Source organism: Schistocerca piceifrons, chromosome 3 (genome assembly GCF_021461385.2).
Source record: "Schistocerca piceifrons isolate TAMUIC-IGC-003096 chromosome 3, iqSchPice1.1, whole genome shotgun sequence".
NCBI classification, from domain to species: Eukaryota; Metazoa; Arthropoda; class Insecta; order Orthoptera; family Acrididae; genus Schistocerca; species Schistocerca piceifrons.
The window spans coordinates 735951710-735974460 of NC_060140.1; the positions used below are offsets into that span (position 1 = coordinate 735951710).

General features: G+C 39.2%; 1 protein-coding gene across 1 annotated transcript in view; it reads right to left on the reverse strand.

Moving 5' to 3' along the window:
• Positions 1–22751, reverse strand: part of LOC124790060 (CREB-binding protein) — a gene marked incomplete in the record, with an annotated part of 157555 nt that overhangs the window by 88772 nt on the left and 46032 nt on the right. The window contains 6 exon segments of the mRNA XM_047257622.1: positions 4857–5002; positions 7606–7814; positions 8230–8460; positions 8542–8737; positions 17158–17468; positions 19078–19294. Coding sequence (XP_047113578.1) covers positions 4857–5002; positions 7606–7814; positions 8230–8460; positions 8542–8737; positions 17158–17468; positions 19078–19294 — 1310 coding nt within the window.

A 22751-nucleotide genomic window follows, 5' to 3' on the forward strand; every position in this document is an offset into this window, starting at 1 on the left:
ATGACACGATACGTATATTCTTCCGCGTTCGCTGTTGTCTCACTCTAGTTTCGTAGTTTATTAGGCAGATAGGGTTTAAATGAGATAGCAGCAAACACGAAAGAATACATGGCAAAATGTTTATATTCGTATTATTCTCATGGTGAAGAGAAAATTGCACGTGATTCACATTTCATCAGGTTCCTATTAGCAACAGACTTGCCAGTCGGATTTTCGTAGTACATTGAAATGCTGCTACTTTTGAAGATGAACAATACGGAATTTGTATTTACTTCGTTGGATAATGTATGAAAATGCAGTGGTCAAAAAAAGGCTCGTCTTCCACCTCTCTTTTTTTTTTCTTTTTCCCCCTGACACAGAGGTTTTGGCGCCAGTATTTATCTCTGTGCCTACAAAGCATGCCTGTGTAGCACTACATATATTCGACGGCAGAAGTTAGTTGTGGCAGCACCTACCAACATTTTTCAGAACTTCCGCTTGCTTTGCACTCGATTCTAAGCCGCAGGCGGTTTTTTGGATTACAAAAACCGGAAAAAAAGTGCGGCTTAGATTCGAGTAAATACGGTATCATCCACTTTTATTACAACTAGCTGTGTATGTGAAGATTTCACTTTGGATTGCTCTGGATGGTTAGTCCAAAGTATTTCACTGTTTTCCTGATTCCAGTGATTTATGACCAACAGTGTAATCATACAGTAATCAATCTCTTCGACTATTAATGTGTGATATGTTACAATTATTTACATCCATGATAAACTGCCAGATCCTTCACTAAAATCACCAACAGATCTAACTACTTTTCACTGCTTTCTTGTGATGTTGCAAATTTCCTAAGAACACTGTCACCTGCAAACAGCCTCACACATTTTCCTACATTATCACTTGTTAACAGTAATGATACTTTAACACTCCTCTGGGGTACTAAAAAATTACTATTACAAATGTAAATGAAGACAGCAGTCAGTCACAGAATCTGTAATTTGTTATAAATTTACATTTAGACTATAACATAGTCATCATCAGTGCATTACCAGAACAGACATATAGGCACAACATAGGAACAGTCACATATTTATGCTCTGACACAGTTATGTCTATATGGCTCTTCTGGTAATGCACTGATGATAACTACATCATAGTTGAAATCTAGATCTGCGATAAATTACGGATTTTGTGATTGACTGCTGTCCCCCTTTACATCTTAATATTCAATGGTCACTGTAAATCACCAGTATCCGATGGATTTCAATTTAGTACAATTACATTTGTTAGTATCATTCCTCAGAGGTGTTGGTTCTACCAGTTAAGAATTCCTTAATTTAATCAAAAATCTGGTCTGACATTCAGTAAGCTCCTATTTCATTCACTAACTGGCAGTGCAGAACTGTATTGGATGCCCTAGAGAAGTAAAAAATTATGGCTACCTTGGACGCCGTCATCTATGACACTCCAGGGTAATGCTCTGGATCTCATGTATACATGTACATGCTGAATTATGCAAAATCTCTATGAAGTCCTTCTTAATTAGTATCAAGGAGATTCCTGTTCTCTAAAAGTTTCTTAGTGTGTGAGTGTAATACTACAACACACTGACATTAGTTATATAAGCTTATCCTTATGTGCAGCTTTCTGCCGATCCATCCTGAAAACGAGAATGATCTGTACTTCTTTCCAGCTGTTTGGTACCCAGAGATTTCCAATACACTGCTTCTAGTAAGGGATTAAGTTTTTCCACATAATCTGTGTAGAATCTCGCATGTATCTCATCCAGCAGAGATGACGTTTCATTATTAGGCTATTTTGTTTTATTTTCTGTTCTATCTGCAATGGGCACTGAGTAAGTAATATAAGGTATTTTTTCTGAAAACAGGTTGGTTTTATTCAAGATTCCAATACACCATATTATTCCCTACCTCTTTGGCTACAAAACCCTGTTTTTCAAACACTCCCTGTTCAACGCAAAAACCTTACGCCATCTTACTGGAGGGGCCTGTATGCCCACCTAGTACCACTCTACTGGTTGCTTTTGGAGCCAACATCATGCTGCATCAATAACATCCCCATCATCAAGATATTGCTTTCCATGGAATGCATCCTTCATTTGGCCAAACAAATAGAAGTCAGAATGTGTGAGATCCAGGCTATAGGGTGGATGAGTAAGAACAGTCCATTGAAGTTTTGTGAGCTGCTCTCAGGTGTGCAGACTTGTCTGAGGCCTTGCGTTGTCATGGAGAAGGAGCAGTTACTTTGCATTTTTGTGGTGACAAATGCACTGAACTCATTTCTTCAATTTCCTGAGGGTAGCATCATGATCATTGAACCATGAGGGAGGACTTCAAACAGAATAACCCCTTCAGAATCCCAGAAGACGGTCGCCATTACTTTCACCAGCTGAGGGTGCAGCTTTGAACTTTTCCTTCGGAGGAGAGGTGGTGGGACACCACTCCATGGAGTGCTGTTCTGTTTCCTGTTCAAAGTGATGAACATGTGTTTCATCAACAGCGATGATGATCGACAAAAAATTGTCACGGTCAGCCTCATAATGTGCAAGCAGTTCTGCATAGGTGGTCCTTTGTTGCTGTTTATGATCTTCTCTCAGGCACCAATGAACCCAGTGGGCACACACCATTGAGTACCCCAACTGGTGGACAAGTGCATCAGCAGTACCAACACACACATCCAGTTGAGCAGCAAGTTGTGTGTGGCCAGCTGGCTCGTGAGAGATTGGACAGGTTTGCACGACATTGCTGCGATGATGACAGATTCCTCAGCCATTGACTCATCATGCTTTTGTTCACTGCCGAGTCTCTGTAGACAATCAGCAATTGCCTATGAATATCTGTGATGCTCTTGTTTTCCGCCAAAAGAAACTCAATGACAGTTCTCTGTTTGAACAGACCTCCTTTACAGATGGCATTTTGAAGGTTAAGGCCCACAACCAATTTCACATTTCTTCCTCCCCCCACCCCCCAAAAAAAAAGTTTGCCAAGGAAAAAAAAATCTCTTGCATACTTATTGAAGGCCCCGATTCTTCCAATATCTACACCAGTTCCTACAGCTCTGACCTCATTACACGCACTATCTTTGTTCTCGACATACAAACTGCCCAGTGTTACTCTTCCCAATTCCTCTTTCCTCTCCTTGTTTATTCATTATAATGCCTTCAATTCTGTAAGGCTTCTAGACATTTACTTTCTCCGTTTTCATCACTGTTGATTCCATTTTATTATATTCACTGTCTTCTTCTGCTTGAGTCTGCATTCCACTAACCATACGTGAACAATGGGAAGTTCCCGATAGAACAAGAACATTATGAAAAGGATAGATTGCTTGGGCGGGGGGGAGGGGGAGGGGGGATAGCAGGCCAGGGGTGGACCACAAAGAAGGAGTAGTTCTCTCATGACTCAATACCACCCAGGACTGGAGCAACTGAATCACATTTTCCACCAGGGTTTTGACTGCATCTCATCACCCGTGAGATGAGATATATCCTACTAACTAACCTCCCCACCAGTCCAATACCGATATTACATCACTCACCACACCTAGGCAATATCCTTGTCCAATCCTACTATACCCCTATTCTCAACTCCTCGTCTCATATCCCCACAATAGCCCTAGACACAATATCTGTCCCATACATCCTCCCACTACCACTCATTCCTGTCCTGTCACAAGCATCTCCTATTCCATCAAAGGCAGGGCTACCTGTGAAAGCAGCCATGTTATCTACAAACTAAGTTGCAATCATTGTGCTGCTTTCAACATGAGCTGCCTATCTGCATACAAGGCCACTAACAAACTGTGATATAGAGACAGCTGGACCACCCAGCTGCTGAACATGCTGCCCAACATCACATGCCCACTTCAATATTGCTTCACAGCCTGTGCCATCTGATCCTTCATACCAACACTAGCTTTTCTGATTAACTCAGGTAGGAATTATTCCTAAACATATCCTTTGTTCCCATAATTCACCTAGTCTCAACCTTCGCTAGTCCCTGTCCTCCATCTACATATCCTCTTACCTTCTCCCACTGCAGTACTGCATGCACCTTCTATTCCACCAACGTGCCTACAGTGTTTTCCCCTTCATTACTTCTCTCCTCTCCTATCCTCTCCTCTCTCCCTCTTCCACTACCCTTCCAAGTACAGCCACCAGACTCTGCAGCTTGCAGCCCTATCCTATCACTACTTTGTCCCTGTACACTCTCACAGATAGCACAAGTTAATCCACCCCAGCTTTGCTATCTCTCCACCCCACATCACCTCCATACCCCCATCAACCACCTAGGTTGCTGGTCTTGTCTGACTCAATTGTGTGTGTGTGTGTGTGTGTGTGTGTGTGTGTGTGTGTGTGTGTGTTTTGCTTCAATGAACATTTGTGTGTTTTCTATTTCCAAAGAAGGAAATTTTTGTCAGATAGCTTAAATGTGCAGCAATCTTTTCATTGTACTTCTGTGCGTCTCAACATCTCTTCTAAATTATAAGTAGGAATCTATGGTTTCACAATATTATTGTCATTTCATCCTGGAATTTCTATTGATTATTCTAACTGTGACTGCACTATCCTCTCAGCCTTTGCCTTTCAACAGTGACAGAAAAGATGAGTTTAACACTTCAGAATAATCCATACTTTGTTCAGTGGCCCCATTTTATCGTTAATACTTCACTTGTGACAATGGAAAGTCCAAGATGGAATAACAATAAGTTTTCTAATTGCAAAAACAACATGCTCAATGTAAACGTAATATGTAAATTTCTAATTTTTTTTTTTTTGTACTTGTCTATCGAATGAACAGTACTACAAAAGATAAAGGAGACAGAAGAAACGTATTAACAATAAAATTACTCACAGCTTGTGCACCAAATGATTTCGCAAATCAGGGGTGACAGACTGATGCCACTCTTTGGTCCCTTGTACAGGTGTTGCAGTGACTTGACCTGGTGGGAAGACAGCTGGCAGCTGCAAATTTGCAAGTCGGCTCTCTGCAGCGAGCTGCTGAAACATTGTAAAATACATTTACTGCAAGTGAACACACACACACACACACACACACACACACACACACATAAAATGGCTCCTTGCAAGTTTCTTCATCTCTGCATAACTACACAATCTACAACCACTTCAACTGGTTGACTGAAGTAAAGCATTGGTTTCCCTCTACAATTTCTGCTACCCACGCTTCCCACCACTGCTAAACAACTATTCCTTGATGTTCTAGGATGTGTCCTATCAACCTATCCCTTCTTTTAGGGAAGTTGTGCCATGATTTTTCTTTCTCCTCAATTAGATTAAGTACCTCTTCATTAATTATCTAACAGGTTCAACTAATCTTAAACATTTTTTGGCAGAATCACATTTTAAAAGCTTCTATTCTCTTCTTGACTGCGTTTTTGTCATTCACATTCCACTTCCATACAGGGCTCCATTCGAGACAAATACCTTCAGAAAATACTTCGCAACAGTTAAGTTTATATCAGATGTTAAATTACTTCTCTTTTTCAGAAACTGCTTCCTTGTCACTGACAGCCCGCATTTTATATCCCTGTATTTCGGCCACTGTCAGTTACTTTGCTGACCAAAAACCAAACTAATTTAATATTTTTTTGTATTGAATTTCCTAATATAATTCCCTCAGAAGTGCCTGATGTAATGTGACCACATTCCATTACTCTTATTTTACTTTTGCCGATATTCAACTTATAGATGTCCTATCCTCTCCATTCCACTGGTCCTCCAAGATCTCTGCCCTTTATGACAGAATTATAACCTGGATTGGTAGGCCAGTCCAGTCTTTATTTCCACTCCAAGAACTTCAAATTCTTTTTCAAAGTTTGCTACTTGCTCACTGTACAGATCGAATAACATGGGGGCCGACTGCAACTCTGTCCCACCCGCTTTTTAATTACTGCTCCCCTTTCATGTCCTTCAACTCATACAATTGCAGTCTGTTTTATGTACAAGTTGCACTTTCCACACCTTGCATTTTATCCCGAATAGCTTCAGAATGCCAGAAGAGGTTTTGCAGTCAACATGTCAAATGCTTTTTCCAAAATCTAAAAATCATATAAATGAGGATTTATCTCTCTTTAATCTATATTCTATGTTAAATTGTACTGTCATTATTCCCTCGTGTTTCCTATATTTCTCCGCAGCCAAAATGATTTTCCACAAGGTCACAGTCTAGTGCTCTCTCTATTTTTCTTTGAGTAATTAGTGTTAATATTTTGCTAACTGGAGCTAAGTCTAGAAGGGAGATGGAATGTGAGGATATGTTACAGAACAAATTTCCAACTCCAGCGTTCAGGCAAACTTTTCTTTTCAGGCTGCTCCAAAGCTGTCACATGGGGTTTGAGCACCTGCAGCATCGATCAGCTGCATCACATCCTGATTCATTCTGTCAAGTTCATGAGTTCTTCACCAGGCAAATGCCCAGCAACCGGATTGACAGCCCAATGGCTGTTGGCCCAGCCTGTAGTGCTGTGTGGGATGGTCGAAGTGATCCATTTAGTGTATCATGTACTCGGCTCTCTTTGAGCAGTGCAGTAGCATGTTCAGTAACTTCTCATCACAGAGGTGGACAGTTCTGTAATCATTCATGTGTTCAACAAGCTTGTGGTGGTCATTCATCTATAAAAAGCCAAGTGGTGAACAAACATTAGTTGATAAACATGTATGGTCCCATGTGATACTCCTGCCTTTGATGATGTGTGAGATACCAGTGGGTGGATAGCAATAACTAGTAACAGATGGATACATGGGACAGGTATTATAGTGGAATTATTGTAGGGGTCCGTGCCTCTGAACAGGGATAATGACCTGGCAATGTCATATGGTTAGGCAATAACGTTTCTGAGGTTAGGACAACAAGAAAGCAACAGTAGCTGGTGCAGTAAGGTTATCAGAAAACACAATCTCAATGCATTGCTTGACTTGGAAAATTATACTCTGGGACAAGTTTTGTATGAAGGTGTATGACGCCTAAGAGGTACAAAATGATGAGGGTGGAAGTTCAGTGATTTTTCTGAGGTATCAGCTATTTTTTGGAGCATCTGAAGAAGAGACAGCCTTAGACTTTCTTGAAGCAGGTATTGAAACGAGATCATCTCTGCCTGATATCCTTCCCACAACTCCTAATGTCAACTCCTTAATCTTGATAAAATCATTGACACACCATTTTACATCCCTGGACCATTATACCTACCTCAAGGTTTCTTTCACTTTCATGTGTGCCTGTTGAAGACTTAAATGTTTCAACTATTCAATGAGTAGTCTCCTTCATTAGAAAGTATTTACAAAAATGAAAATTTTGCAATCTTAAATTTCTGTAGACACAAATGGCTCCTCATATCTTCTAACACTATTCCCACACCTGAGCCATGTCTAGGCCTTCTATCTGGTAGGACCCAATCTAACAACTATCTAAGTCTAACCATTTTTGACACTGTGTGTTGTACAGTAGCTGCACCAAAATTTTTTTGCCCTAGAAAAGTATGAAGTGCAGAGAGAAGATACAAACATACAATGTAGTACAAGAAATTGTAATAATTAAATTAAATACACAGCAAAGAATAAAATGTAAATGCTCCGCAACTCACTGCTGCTGATGTTTGTGGCTCAGCACCTCCAAGCCCGAACAAGGAATTTTGCATATTTGCAACTGTCTGCTGAATGGTAGCGACTGCAGCCTGAGCTGCAGCTGAAACTGGTCCTTGTGTCGGTGGTGGCTGCTGTGAGGTAGGGTCTGATGATAGTGGGAGGGACACATTAGGTGCCACAACAGTTTGAGCTGCACTCTGACCTTGAACTGCAAATACAAATTTGGTGGTTGTCTTTAGAAAACACAGTATAGCAATAAATTCAGTAATTCAATTTACATCAAGTTATTTATAAAGTTGCTTTAATACAATCAATGCAAGGTAAGAGGTACCTCTCATAACTTTATAACCTTTTCCAAGAAATATAAGAGTGTATAAATTATTTTCATTATGTATTACATAAGCAGATAAAGCTTACAAGAAACTGTTACTGATCTTATACACCATACTGGTAAAACAAATATCTTTTATGCAAGGTAAAAGATGTCTTAAATAAGTTTCTCAATGATCAGTTTTTATTTGAGTAAACAGTGTTTCCATCCATCACAAAGTTGATGACCTTAAATATTACAAGATTTGATAATTATATAATTATACAAACTTCTTCCTTTCGAAACATCTCACCTTGCGTGTGAGGAGGTGCGGCAACTCTAACTGCACCACCCACCACATTAGGCTGAGCTGGCCCTACACCAAGACCAGGAGCGACCATGCGGTGTCCTCTGTTCACCACATTACTAGGGGTTAAAAGGCCACCTGGTGCAGCAGTTGTGGGACACTGAATACCAAGGGCATCATATGCTCTTCTCATATCAGATGCCGTTGGTTGATTGCTGGGAGCCTGATTAGATACGACTAAAAAACAAAAACAATAATACCAGAAGGCAAAATTAACACAACACTATGCGTCATTTAATGACTTATTTATTTACTTACTATTTTGCTGATGCCGTATTTTATCAGCCTGTTTCAGTGGCAAACATACAGGGCAGTCTGTCCGAGTGCAGTGCTTCCAGTGTGAGATTATCTGCCGCGAAGAGGAACAGTGTGCAACTGAACAAGACTTTCCTGCCTGGCATGTAGTCATGTGGTTTAACACATTTTTCATTGTCTTGCAGTGTGGTAATGTACACTGTGAATAGAGATAAAATATATGCTCAGTAACAAACCCAGTGAGAAGTCAACTAATGTCAAACAAAGCATTCTCTCTCCAATTTCCTTGAATGTTTCCTTGTGGTCTTATACCTTGAATCTGCTGTCCAGTCCTCCAACTGCATTGATCGAACCCTATTAATACCATAAATGAAGATACTTTCAGAATAGCATGAGCTACTGGGAAAATAAAAATGGCTTTCTGACATCGTTTAAGCAATAATGCTCGTCTACTCATAATATAATTAGCACTCGCACAAGTTTAATCCACAGTACACAGGATCAATCTCATAACATTCACCACGTAAATTTCCCATAATAGGCATTAATGAATATCTTAATTATCAGCACGCTTGCAGAAAGGAAGTAGAAAGTTTACAACATGCCCTTTTGAACACTAAATGTGTGCATTTTTTTTTAAATACAGTAACTCAGTGAGTTAATTTTTTTGCATCGTATTACAATAGTGATCAATTGATTATATGTATTATTTTATAATTTCACTTTAGTGATTCAGCATCAAAAACTGTGGTAGTATGAATCTCTCACATGGCCCTATTGTGAACTGCTATTTTGGTGGTAAATTTATTCCACAATGTAGAAATGAAGAGTTTTTTTCCGACTTCACAAGTATTGATTTCACAACAAACAGAAACTGATTTTTGTAGCAGTTTTTATACACTTGGAACAATGTATTACCACAAGATGCTGGGCACATTCTGAGATAGTAAGTCATATTCCCAAAAGCTTTGTAAAACTAGTAAGTTGATGGCAAGTACGTTTACAAGGTCCACAACAGAAACACTAATTTTGTCTTAAATATACTTCCCAAACCTCTTTGAGAAACTACTTTGGTGGTAAGCAGACATCCCAAGAAACTTCAAAACAATGTTATTTGTTGGGATATATACTTCCCATGGCACTAGAAGCTGTATTTCACAACAAGCAGGAACCACCATTCATGCAGCAGACTACCACTAGATGCAAGGAGAATACAAAAGTTTTACGACATATTCTCATATATGCAGTAAATAAATAAGTTTAGTGGCAGGTTTGCTCCCCATGGCCCACGAACTGGTTAACATAACTAAATTATTTAGTTTTACTGATGTCATACTGTACAACACAGAACACCCATGTTTCAAAGTATTTGCTGCATGTACAGAAATAAAAAAATTAAACTGTTGTCCTACTGTCACTAACTACCTCACTTCTACTTCAATTAAAAAAGATATCCAACTTACTAAATGTCCTTAAAAGACAGGAATTCATTTTTTTCCCTGAAAGCATAATTCATTTTATGAGCAATTCCATGTCAAATCAACGAGTGCTACAACCTGACCCTCTCAGATTTTTTTGAAATTAAGTATGCATAAATCATGACAAATTAATTTTTTCACATTTTTCTGATGAAAAGTTACCGAGTAATGGACCTTCAAAAATTGAAAAGATGACAAATTTTTGACTAGTGGAACAATGTTGTTTTCTTTACAGCTTGTGTTCTAATTAAGCTAGAACAATAAAATTTACTTAATTGGAAATCTCTTTTAAAGAGCTTTTATATGATACCAAACATCATTAGTTTAATATATATCTATACACAAATTGTTAAAAAATGTTGAATTTATCGAATTTTGAAAAACTGTATTTTTAAAACTCTCAAAAAAAAAAAAAATGTGAAAGATACACTTTACATCTACATATTCTGAAAGTTTCAACTTGGGATGAGCATGGGATCACTATCAAAAGCAATTTTACGTTAAGGGTGGTGCTTTAAAAATTCGTAAAAACTAATTTATTTTAGATAGTAGGCCTACTTCTCACCAGCTGTATGTTGTTGTAAACTGTGGAAATTAAATATAACTTATAATTGACAAAAGAACATATGTTTTATGCTTCTGTAATTAATAAATACAAAATGAAAACTTAAAAAAATAAATAAACACAGAAAGATGAATACCTGAGATAACACCTAAATTCAGTTAGTAATTACTATTATTTACAAATAGGCGTCCTATTAGTGCACTTCATACTTTGTACTAATCAGTCTGTTGCACATCAACATTTCTGTACATGGATAACTTATATGTTCGCCCTATAGCAGTTTGAGGGTTCACAACTGCCACTACTTCCCTACTGCTTATGGAAAAAATGTCTGGATGACTCAGAAATGTAAAAGATGGTGACAGTTCATGGGGATGTAAGAAACTAACTGTGTTTTCATCCTTCTGCTTTTTTTCAAGTACACAGGTTAACCACCAGAGCCCATTATAATCACAAGCAACATATCCTTTTATGTCTTTGAATGGCATTGTATCACTGTCAGAAACTGTCATCAGTTCAATTTTAGTGCCATCAGAGTTTGAATACACTTTTGTTGTTATTTTGTCCTTGCTAAAAGGAATAAAAGTGTGAAGTTTTTGTGTCCCTACAATTTTGCAGCATTTCTCAAATCTCTCCATAAGTTTCATTTCTTCATTTTTGTGATCTTCTTTAGTAGCATACTTGAAGTTCATTGCTTCTATGTTATCCTTGGCAAACATAAAAAGTTGTTTTGGTGTCATTATTTGATCACTGTATGGCCGTTGCAGACTTGCTCGAGCTGCAAGTCGTTTAACTGTTCCACCAACACCATCACTAGCGAGGTGGCTGAAAAATGCCATTCAGCTTCAGTTTGGAAATCTTCTTCATGATGGTACAGGTTGATAAAGTTCTTCCTATTTTTATAATGAGCTGCTGCTCCATCAGAGAAATAATATATTTTTCTTGGTTTTCTACCGAATTTAACAGTCAGGAAGTCCATCAAGTATGATTGGAACAAATGCACAGCAACAGTGTCATGTGTTAGGCATTCTGATATGATTGCAAGACTTGTATGCTCAAGTTTGTTCCCATCCTTGTAATAAGCAACAATAGGATGAATCGTTGCTTGCATGTTTGTCCAGTGATAGCCTTGAACTTCGTCATGGATGACAAAGGAGTAATTCTCAGAAAAGTCACAGATCGCTAAGACCTCGCCTTCTTTAAGTTCTTTCTCAGTCTCTTTTGGAAGGTTGATTGTTGACTAGCAACAAATGAATGTCGTGTAAGCGATTTTAGTTTATCAAAAAAACAATCAATAAAGTTGTCAGATGATTTTATGATTGTTTCTAGAGATGTGTGATCAACAGAAACCCATTACTGATTAAGTTATATTATCAATATCATTAGTATTCAACAAATCTTGTAAATATGTCTTAAATGTTTCTGGGCCAGTGCAGAATTTACATTCACCAAAATGACAAGCAGGTAATAACGGATTACATACAACTCTTGCAATGCAGTCTTAGTAAGTTTTTATTGGATTATCTTCATCCTTCGTCAGCTGAGGAATGTTACATCCAGTCAGCATGAGTTTGAAGTTTTGATGGGTAGTACACACACAGACACTACGTGTACCACTACTTCCAGCTAAAACACAATTTTTGGGACGGAGGTCTGCAAATTTCGAAAATCCAATGTGGAGCTCTGGATGGTTGTCTTTAAATTCTTTCAAATTACTTAAAACTAGCCGTTTTTGTACTTGCAGTTTTTCTCCATTATCTCTCACAAGCACAAAATCTTTTTTCCCACGCATTGCCCCGCTTATCTCATCAAAACAATAAAAGTCTCTAACAAAATCAGCAGTTGTTTGATCAAAAGTCTTGCCAGGTTTTGGGTTTGGTGAAGACAAAATTCCCCTGGCCTTCACCAAATCTTTTACTCTTCAAGCCATGTAATTTGTTACGTTAAATTCATCTTGAAGCTTCTTAACACTCCAGCTTTTAGGTAAAATGGTAAGAATTTCCACCTGTTTACTTCAAGATGTACATGAACGAAATTTATCTTTTAGCTGACTGATCCTCTCAGATTCTGCATGATCATGTACCTCTTCTTCTTTTCCGGAAGGAAGCAATAATATTCCTTAGGATATTTTGCTTCACACAGTTGTTTCTTCTTAACTGGCGATTCACCAACGGACTGCAAAGAAGCATTCAACCTTTCTAAGGCCTCACTTGCTGCAACGTCTTTTACGTCACTATCATATAAAACCTTTTCACATTCTTGTTTCACAACAGAATACAGTAGATCATCATCATTTTCTGTGCTAGACGTATCACAAATTTCTACTCGTGCAATTTTTTTATGGCAGTTGTCACACACTTTTTGATTTAAAGTTAAGAAAGGTTTTCTTGCTATCATCCATTGTGAAACAGGCCGTAAGTTTTTCCTGTGGTTATTGTGGCCTTTTCATTAAATGGATTACAGCACAAAGCTGAAATTTTAGGCATTTTACATTTCTCAAGTGAACAAACTACTTTAAAAAAATGTTTTTGATGTTGAATGCCCCAGCTTTCTACGAGGGCAGTTCAATAAGTAATGCAACACATTTTTTTTCTCGGCCAATTTTGGTTGAAAAAACCGGAAATTTCTTGTGGAATATTTTCAAACATTCCCGCTTCGTCTCGTATAGTTTCATTGACTTCCAACAGGTGGCAGCGCTGTACGGAGCTGTTAAAATGGCGTCTGTAACGGATGTGCGTTGCAAACAACGGGCAGTGATCGAGTTTCTTTTGGTGGAAAACCAGGGCATCTCAGATATTCATAGGCGCTTGCAGAATGTCTACAGTGATCTGGCAGTGGACTAAAGCACGGTGAGTCGTTGGGCAAAGCGTGTGTCATCATCGCCGCAAGGTCAAGCAAGACTGTCTGATCTCCCGCGTGCGGGCCGGCCGTGCACAGCTGTGACTCCTGCAATGGTGGAGCGTGCGAACACACTCGTTCGAGATGATCGACGGATCACCATCAAACAACTCAGTGCTCAACTTGACATCTCTGTTGGTAGTGCTGTCACAATTGTTCACCAGTTGGGGTATTCAAAGGTTTGTTCCCGCTGGGTCCCTCGTTGTCTAACCGAACACCATAAAGAGCAAAGGAGAACCATCTGTGCGGAATTGCTTGCTCGTCATGTGGCTGAGGGTGACAATTTCTTGTCAAAGATTGTTACAGGCGATGAAACATGGGTTCATCACTACGAACCTGAAACAAAACGGCAATCAATGGAGTGGCGCCACACCCACTCCCCTACCAAGAAAAAGTTTAAAGCCATACCCTCAGCCGGTAAAGTCATGGTTACAGTCTTCTGGAACACTGAAGGGGTTATTCTGTTCGATGTCCTTCCCCATGGTCAAACGATCAACTCTGAAGTGTATTGTGCTACTCTTCAGAAATTGAAGAAACGACTTCAGCGTGTTCGTAGGCACAAAAATCTGAACGAACTTCTCCTTCTTCATGACAACGCAAGACCTCACACAAGTCTTCGCACCCGAGAGGAGCTCACAAAACTTCAGTGGACTGTTCTTCGTCATGCACCCTACAGCCCCGATCTCACACCGTCGGATTTCCATATGTTTGGCCCAATGAAGGATGCAATCCGTGGGAGGCACTACGCGGATGATGAAGAAGTTATTGATGCAGTACGACGTTGGCTCTGACATCGACCAGTGGAATGGTACCGTGCAGGCATACAGGCCCTCATTTCAAGTTGGCATAAGGCCATAGCATTGAATGGAGATTACGTTGAAAAATAGTGTTGTGTAGGCAAAAGATTGGGGAATAACCTGGTGTATTTCAATGCTGAATAAAACAACCCCTGTTTCAGAAAAAAAATGTGTTGTATTACTTATTGAACTGCCCTCGTATATCCAATACTACACAATATTACTTCTTTATACTTTCACTTCCTGTAAAAAAATATTTCATTATGTTAATAGTACGCAAACATTAACTGGTTGTAGGCATACAAACTTACAGACTCTTGTGAGGTTTGTACAAAAGCACCTTTAAGCTAAATTCAAAACACATTTCAGAGTTAATCACATAATTTCACTACAGCTGCCTCACAACAAAAGAATGTGTGGGTCACTTTCAACAATAGGTGAAAATTGCTGACAATATTAACCAGAGATAAAATACTGAATAGATTGCAGATAGTAACACCAAAGAATCATTTTATATATAATCTTTAAAATGAGAGATAGCTTTCTTTTCTTCTGTGGTTTTACAGCGATTAATAAATAGTTAGCACTAAAGTTTAATAAGCAGTTATTCATTTCAAGTACAATTTGTGGACCATGTAACAAAATTTAACACTGTAATATTTTCATGTGTAGCAAAATAATAGAAATTCACCTATCTGAATTTGAATTTGGAGAATCGTGGTAAACATAAAATTGCTTTTGATAGTGATCCCATGCTCATCCCAAGTTGAAACTTTCAGAATATGTAGATGTAAAGTGTACCTTTCACATATATTTTTTTGAGAATTTTAAAAATACAGTTTTTCAAAATTCGATAAATTCAACACTGTTGTTTTTATAAACTGTGTGTATATATATTAAACTAATGATGTTTGGTATCATATAAAAGTTCTTTAAAAGAGCTTTCCAATGAAATAAATTTTATTGTTCTATCTTAATTAGAACACGAGTTATAAGGAAAACAACATTGCTCCGCGAGTCAAAAATTTGTCATTTTTTTCAATTTTTGAAAGTCCATTACTCGGTAACTTTTTATCAGAAAAATGTGAAAAAAATAATTTGTGGTACTATTTATGAGACTATAGGCATACTTAATTTCATTTAAATCCAAGAGGGTAAGGTTGAAAACGATGGTTTCATTTGTTGATTTGACGTAGAATGACCCTTATTTACAAATTTACAAAACAGACTGCATTCATCAGAGATCTGTGGTATTCTCAACTAATGAATCCTTGAAACTTCCTGGCAAATTAAAACTGTGTGCCCGACCGAGACTCGAACTCGGGACCTTTGCCTTTCGTGGGCAAGTGCTCTACCATCTGAGCTACCGAAGCACGACTCACGCCCGGTCCTCACAGCTTTACTTCTGCCAGTATCTTGTCTCCTACCTTCCAAACTTTACAGAAGCTCTCCTGCGAACCTAGCAATCCTGAAAGAAAGGATATTGCGGAGACATGGCTTAGCCAGAGCCTGGGGATGTTTCCAGAATGAGATTTTCACTCTGCAGCGGAGTGTGCGCTGATATGAAACTTCCTGGCAGATTAAAACTGTGTGCCCGACCGAGACTCGAACTCGGGACCTTTGCCTTTCGCGGGCAAGTGCTCTACCATCTGAGCTACCGAAGCACGACTCACGCCCGGTTCTCACAGCTTTACTTCTGCCAGTATCTCATCTCCTACCTTCCAAACTTTACAGAAGCTCTCCTGCGAACCTTGCAGGAGACGAGATACTGGCAGAAGTAAAGCTGTGAGGACCGGGCGTGAGTCGTGCTTCGGTAGCTCAGATGGTAGAGCACTTGCCCACGATAGGCAAAGGTCTCGAGTTCGAGTCTCGTTCGGGCGCACAGTTTTAAATCTGCCAGGAAGTTTCATATCAGCGCACACTCCGCTGCAGAGTGAAAATCTCATTCTGGAATGAATCCTTGTGGATGTTGTGGAACCAAAGCGACAAAATATGGCTGATTGCCACTTTTTAGGGATATTTTCCACAAATGAATGAAGAATACACTGAAATAATTAACAAACAAAAGCAGCAGAATTTACTTTGCAAAAAATTAAAACAATGGCATTTAGAAGTGAAGCTACCAACTGGTATTGGGAGAACACTAGGGACTTCACTAAATAGAAACAATAATATATTTTAATGGCAACACTGTAAGTGGTGCTATTAAAATCCTGGCCACCCCTCTCCCAGAGCAAATTTGATGTTACTACGTGGAAACTCAGCTTAAAAATTAAATTTAACACCAAATTACCATACACAAACACATTATTATTTTATGTCGACCACAATTACACCTTCTTTCGGGCATCTTTATGCTATCAACCTACAAATAACAGCATTAAAACAGTCACTAAACATGTTTCTCTTCCTAAAATATTAAACACGATTCTGAAAAGCAACATCAGTTGAAACAATGGAATTTAATATAGGGTGCTGACACAGTTTACAACATAGGTCCAACAAATATAAACTACAATAGTCAATGGCAAAAACATAAAAAATGCGACAAAACAGGCACAGAAGGTGGACAATACACACAGAAGGTTGTAACAAAAATTACAAAGAGAAAATAAGAAATAGGGTGAGGCAAATGTATGTAGGGAGAGAGAAAACTGTACAACCATGCATCCTTTGTTACTTCAAAAGAAGCATTCCATGTTCCCCAATTCCAATCTCCAATGTGGACAGAGAATGGATGACTGCTACACAAAATGCTTGTTCATTAACTTTTAAACATTTAAGTCGTATTAAATTACACTATGCTACTGTCTATTGTGCAAAACCTTGAACAAAAAGTGGGAAAAATTAACATAGCATTTATTGAGTAGATAGTAAGTACCTGACTTCCCTGCCACGTTTCTCCATTAGAGAGACTCTCCCTTCGCTGGCATTTGTGCGCGTGCAGCAGCAAAACAAGCTGTTGCTGAATGAGCTTCCTTTTTTCAGGATCAGCAGTGGAGGTCGTGGTGGGAGTGGCTGTAGCTTGACCCTGGGTAGGTGGTGCTCCCTGACTCTGGGTTGCTGTTTGAGGACCAGGCTGGCTCCCACTTGGTGCTCCAGACTGTGGCTGAGCCGGAGATGGTGCAGGAGGCTGCGCTTGAGGTGCAATGCCTCCTTCTGTTCCAGTCACTCCTACAACAGCTGGACCACCTGCAATACCATCTTATTTACACACTTCAAATTCACAACAAAGCAACATAATTTAATAACAAATTATGAACCTCAAAGGTGTGCACAGAGTAACTGATCCAGAATCTCATTTGCAAAGCAATAGGGTAGTCTTTCAGTAGTTTACAAGTTGAGACAATCAGTACATCCCTAATAATCTTAACTGTATGTCTCCATGTACTGTTGTTCTAATGGGCACACAAATTAAAAAACCATGCTTCACTTGGTTCCTCAACAAAAACTATATACACGATGCATAGAATACAGCAACTGGACATTTCAGAACTGGAAATAATATCAATTGGATGACTGTAGGAAAGAACAAATAAATAAAAAATTAAATTAAATTGTGTGTCTCTAGATTTTTCTGTTCCTGGGACAGATGTTTGTGTTAACATGTGTCAACCACGAAAGAGCACAGTATTACAGTACATGGGGAACAATGTACGTCAACAGCTGGCAGTAACTTTAAAGAGTGAAGCCTGTGTACACAGCTTTAAAAGTACACCAAAGGCTTTCAATGCCATTTGTTACCACAAAATTGCAACAATCAGGTTCTTAGTATTACAATGTTCTTGCAGAATGAATGTGTCAAGAAACAGTTACAATGAAATGGCAGCAAAGAACATATTATGCTACAATAAAATCCACAGAAGGAAAAGTTCATACTCTCCAAGAACAATATCACTGTAATTACCAGGCCCAGTGAGTCTCATTATCCGAATCTTTGACAGTTAACAACAACAGTGTCATTTAAGTGTGAATCCGTAATGTGGGTATAACTGTCTTTTTCTTCTTTCCTACTTAGAAAATGACAAGCACATACTGAATTAGATATAGTAATGACTATTTAAATGTTTTACGTAACTGAAGCTGAAATCACAAATTCAAGAATATAATTATACCATCCCATCATAAAATGTTTATTAGGGGCCCTTTTTAGATAAGCTTATATCCAGCAGTATTGTGTCATGTGGTACTACAATTACGTGAATGGTAACATGTTGGCAGAATAATTTTAATATTTCACCTAATACACATAAGACTGAAGATATTTTCCAAAAGAGATAGTATGAAGAATAAATAAAATCAGTGGCATAGAACAAACGAATTATTATTGGTTATCCAGGTGTCAACTAGGGCATAACTAGTTCACACTACAATAGTGACCAAAGAAAAACTATGTACTCCGCATGCAACATAAACACCAACTGTTTATCGACAGTAACAATTTGCATGAAAACATAAATTAATAATTGTTATGGTTCAGAATTGTAACATGAAATATGATAAACCAAATCCCAGACGTTGCTGAACAACATTTCTGAATTTTCTTTTCAGCTTCATCATCATCAAGCCCCACATTTAACTATCAAATACTGCCTCTAATTATGAGACAAACTTTCTTCTAAAACACATATCAAATACTTTTCAAAGAATGTACTTATAAGGAATAAAAGTCATTAAGGCGTATAGACCATTGAGAGGTAATGTATACAAGAGCTAGCTGTCAAATTAATATGTCCCGTTTCCCTGGACAACGTTTTATAATAACTGACACACAAAAAATTATCAGTATCTATGTGCATACCTAAAGAGCTACCTGGAGATGCCCCAAAGCGGGTACCCTGGATCGACGGCATGTTGGGGATCATAGTAGATCTTGGCTGAGGAGTAACTACTCCAACAGGTGGTGGAACACTGACAGCCTGTGGCCCTGCTGCAGCCCCACCTGGAGGAGCATATCCATAAGGGCTGCCAGCATTAAGAGCTTGACCCATCTGGCTGATTGTGGAGATATTTGGATTCTGTAATAAAAGAGTATTTTAAACTGAAATACTTATGGCATAATTAAACAATGGAAGCTCCCAGGCTGGAATATCAACAATGTACAGAAAAGAAAGAGTGCTACTTATTGTAAAGATGACACACTGTAGACAAACACACCTACAAAACACTTAAACCATAGCTTTCAGCCACAGCCTTCATCAGAAGGCCAGAGTCAGTGGTCATGCACATGAGGTGTTCCTGCTTATGTGAAGGAATTTGTGTATGCTTTTTTCTGACGAAGGCTGTGGCCGAAAGCTAGTTGTGCCCGTCTGCAACTTAACGTGTTGACTTTACAGTAAGTAATGATCTATCTTTCCCTTACATTGTGTGTACTTACGGCTTAATATCTTATATCAAGACAAAATTACATTACAACAAATATTGTTTGCATATTAAAGTTCTACAAACTTAATGGTGCAGTAGCACCAGCATGGTCAAACACGAAAAGGGTAGTGACAACCAGGCAGCAAATTTCGTCATATTGCCAACCAAGCAAATGCATCCCACATTCCATGGTCTTTACAAAGCCCTACCATTTTTAAACTTCAGTTCACCTTCATCTAAACATAGTCAGAACTCAAAGTGATTTTACAAATGGATAAATACTCAGTATTAGAACACATTTCTACAGGAGAAAATTGTTTCTAAAATAAATAAGTATGCACAGAACACTCAAAATATGGCACAATAAATGAAACACCAGGCTAAACAATGGCGCTTAAGCAGCTACTGCTCAACAGCACAGTCCACCTTCAAGGTTGGCAACAAATGTTAGCCCAGAGTGGTCCAATTTCTTTCAATTTGGCACTAAGGAGCGAGAGGATAACATACTACTGTTATTCAGTTTGCTAATTTTGTAAGAACAGTAAATCATGGAAATTAATAATGGATGTAAGTAACAGCTATGACTCTGTTGAGAAACATAGATCTACAAGTTCACAATTGGTTCATGAACACAATATGAAAACTAATTTTAAGTTAATGGTTATTCATGACAAAGATACCACAAATAACTGCAGCAGATAAAGAACAATTTAAAAATTGCCAGCTTCACATGTCAGAAGTTTCAGGGTACCAGGGGAAGTTTTATTTAATGGAGCAGCAAGTTTTTTAGTATGTGTGAGAGAAACTAATTAAGGCTTCCTAATTATTCAAGAAATTACCCAAATGATGCTGCTAGTGATTAAGAAGAATTGAATTTTTGAAGTGAATGTGTCGCAGAATTCAAAGCAAGCACGATATGGCACACGACTTCTGATGGAATTAAAAACCATGGGTCACCCAGGTATGGCTGATACCAAGATGGCACAGGATGGTAGATTCCTGTCAAGAAGGTGGAGGGAAGAACGCTACATGCTGGTAGTCACTTTGATCACATGACTTTTATTAGACAGGGTAGAGCACCCAAGAGTTAGCCCATAAATGGGCAAAAAGAAATTTGACGCAAAGCCGAAAAACCACCCACAGATGGGTCATGGAGAATGAGGCGGGAGTGGGGGGAGAGTCCCCCCCCCCCCCCCCCCGCCAGATGATCAGAAAGCTCATTTACCCGGTATACCCTAGGGGCTGGGAACCCAAAGGAAATCAACTGAACAGGCAGCAAGGTCAAGATCGGCAACAGGGTTTTGGATGGTAGAGAGCAAGGGGGTGGTGAGATTAACACTGGGTGAAAGCCTGAAGGCCGTTCATCAAGTCCATACATAACAAAACTCTGGTGAGGGGAGGGACCATTTAATAAAGCAGAGGGCCCAATAATGGCCATCAGTTCTGCAGTAAACGTCCCACACATGGCAGGCAAGAGTCGGTGTTCTGTGCTAACAGAAGATGAGAAGACATATCCCATATGATCGGCTGATTTAGAGCCATTGGTAAGAAAATAATACCACCCGAAACTCCTGTAAGAGTGAGTATAATAAACAATGGAAATCCATCAGAGTGACGGAGGCTTTCGCACCCCACAAGAGACCCATCTGAACCGAGGCTGAGGAACTAACCAAGAGAGAATGTTTGGGAGAGAATGTGGGGAACAGAGGGGAAGACGGAAATTGCGGCAGAGAGAAGGGAGGCACAGCCCAACTGGTAAACCCACCCAAGGGTGGGCAGCAGAAGGGTGACGTCTCAAAGCTGCGAAAAGAATACAATAGAAGGGGTGGGCAGGGAAACAGCGGATAGATATGGCATTGGAAATCAGGAGCTGAGACCAACAAACCGAAAGGGAGGACGTATCCCAGCATCACCCAGATGACTATCGACAAGGCTAGCATGAAAGGCACCGGTGACAAATGGATACCACACAATGGTGGGACCAGGTCCCAGATGAGCAGTATGGAAGGGCAGCTGAGCCATAAACTTGACAACTATAGTCCACACGTGAACTGAGGCGCAATAACTGTGAAGAAGAGTCAAACGATCTGTGCCATAAGAGGTGTGAGCAAGGAAGGGAAGGACACTGAGTTTATGAAAACATCCAACCTCTTAAAGATGGATATGGGGCAACCAAATAAGATTGGTGTCAAAAAGAAGACCCAAGAAATGTGACTGGGGGACCATGGTCAGGTGTTGGGCATTGAGGTACAGTTCAGGATCAGGAAGGATCTATTACAGTGACAGAAATGCATCACCCATCTTTTGGGGGGGGGGGGGGGGATGAAAACCATGTGGGAGCATCCATGTGGAGGCATGCTGGATGGTACCCTGGAGGTGTCACTTCACAAGGGCCACCAACTGAGAACTAGCCCAGATACAGAAATTATTGACATACAGAGCAGGAGTGACCACTGGTTCAACAGACACCACAAGTCCATTAATAGCAATATGGAAAAGAACGACACTTAACCCTTTCATGGATAAAACTCATTTTTTACAGATTTTTAAAATATTAAGGTGATAACGTTTTCTTTTCAGTCCCATTATTATATTTTCACCACCAAAATATTTTTTAAGTTCTCCATATTTTCACAACAGGAAGTGGGACACATATGTCCCATGAACCAACATGAGATACCTTTTCTGCTGACTGACTGATTTTGTAATTTTTTTTTTTTTTAGCCATAAACTGGATTTTGTGGAGAATAAAATAACTACAAATTATACATGCATTCTTTTTATTTGTGTAGAGCCAGTGTAAAAAATATTCATTACATTTCAGTTTTCATGATACATGACCAATACTTAACAAAACTTTACATTCCATGAAACTTGGAAAAACATGGTGTGGCACAAAGTGGTACACCACAAGCAGTGCAAACAACTTTTGTTCTCAGAACGAGATTTTCACTCTGCAGCGGAGTGTGCGCTGATATGAAACTTCATGGCAGATTAAAACTGTGTGCCGGACCGAAACTCGAACTCGGGACCTCTGCCTTTCGTGGTCAAGTGCTCTACCAACTGAGCTACCCAAGCACGACTCGCGCCCCATCCCCACAGCGGTACTTC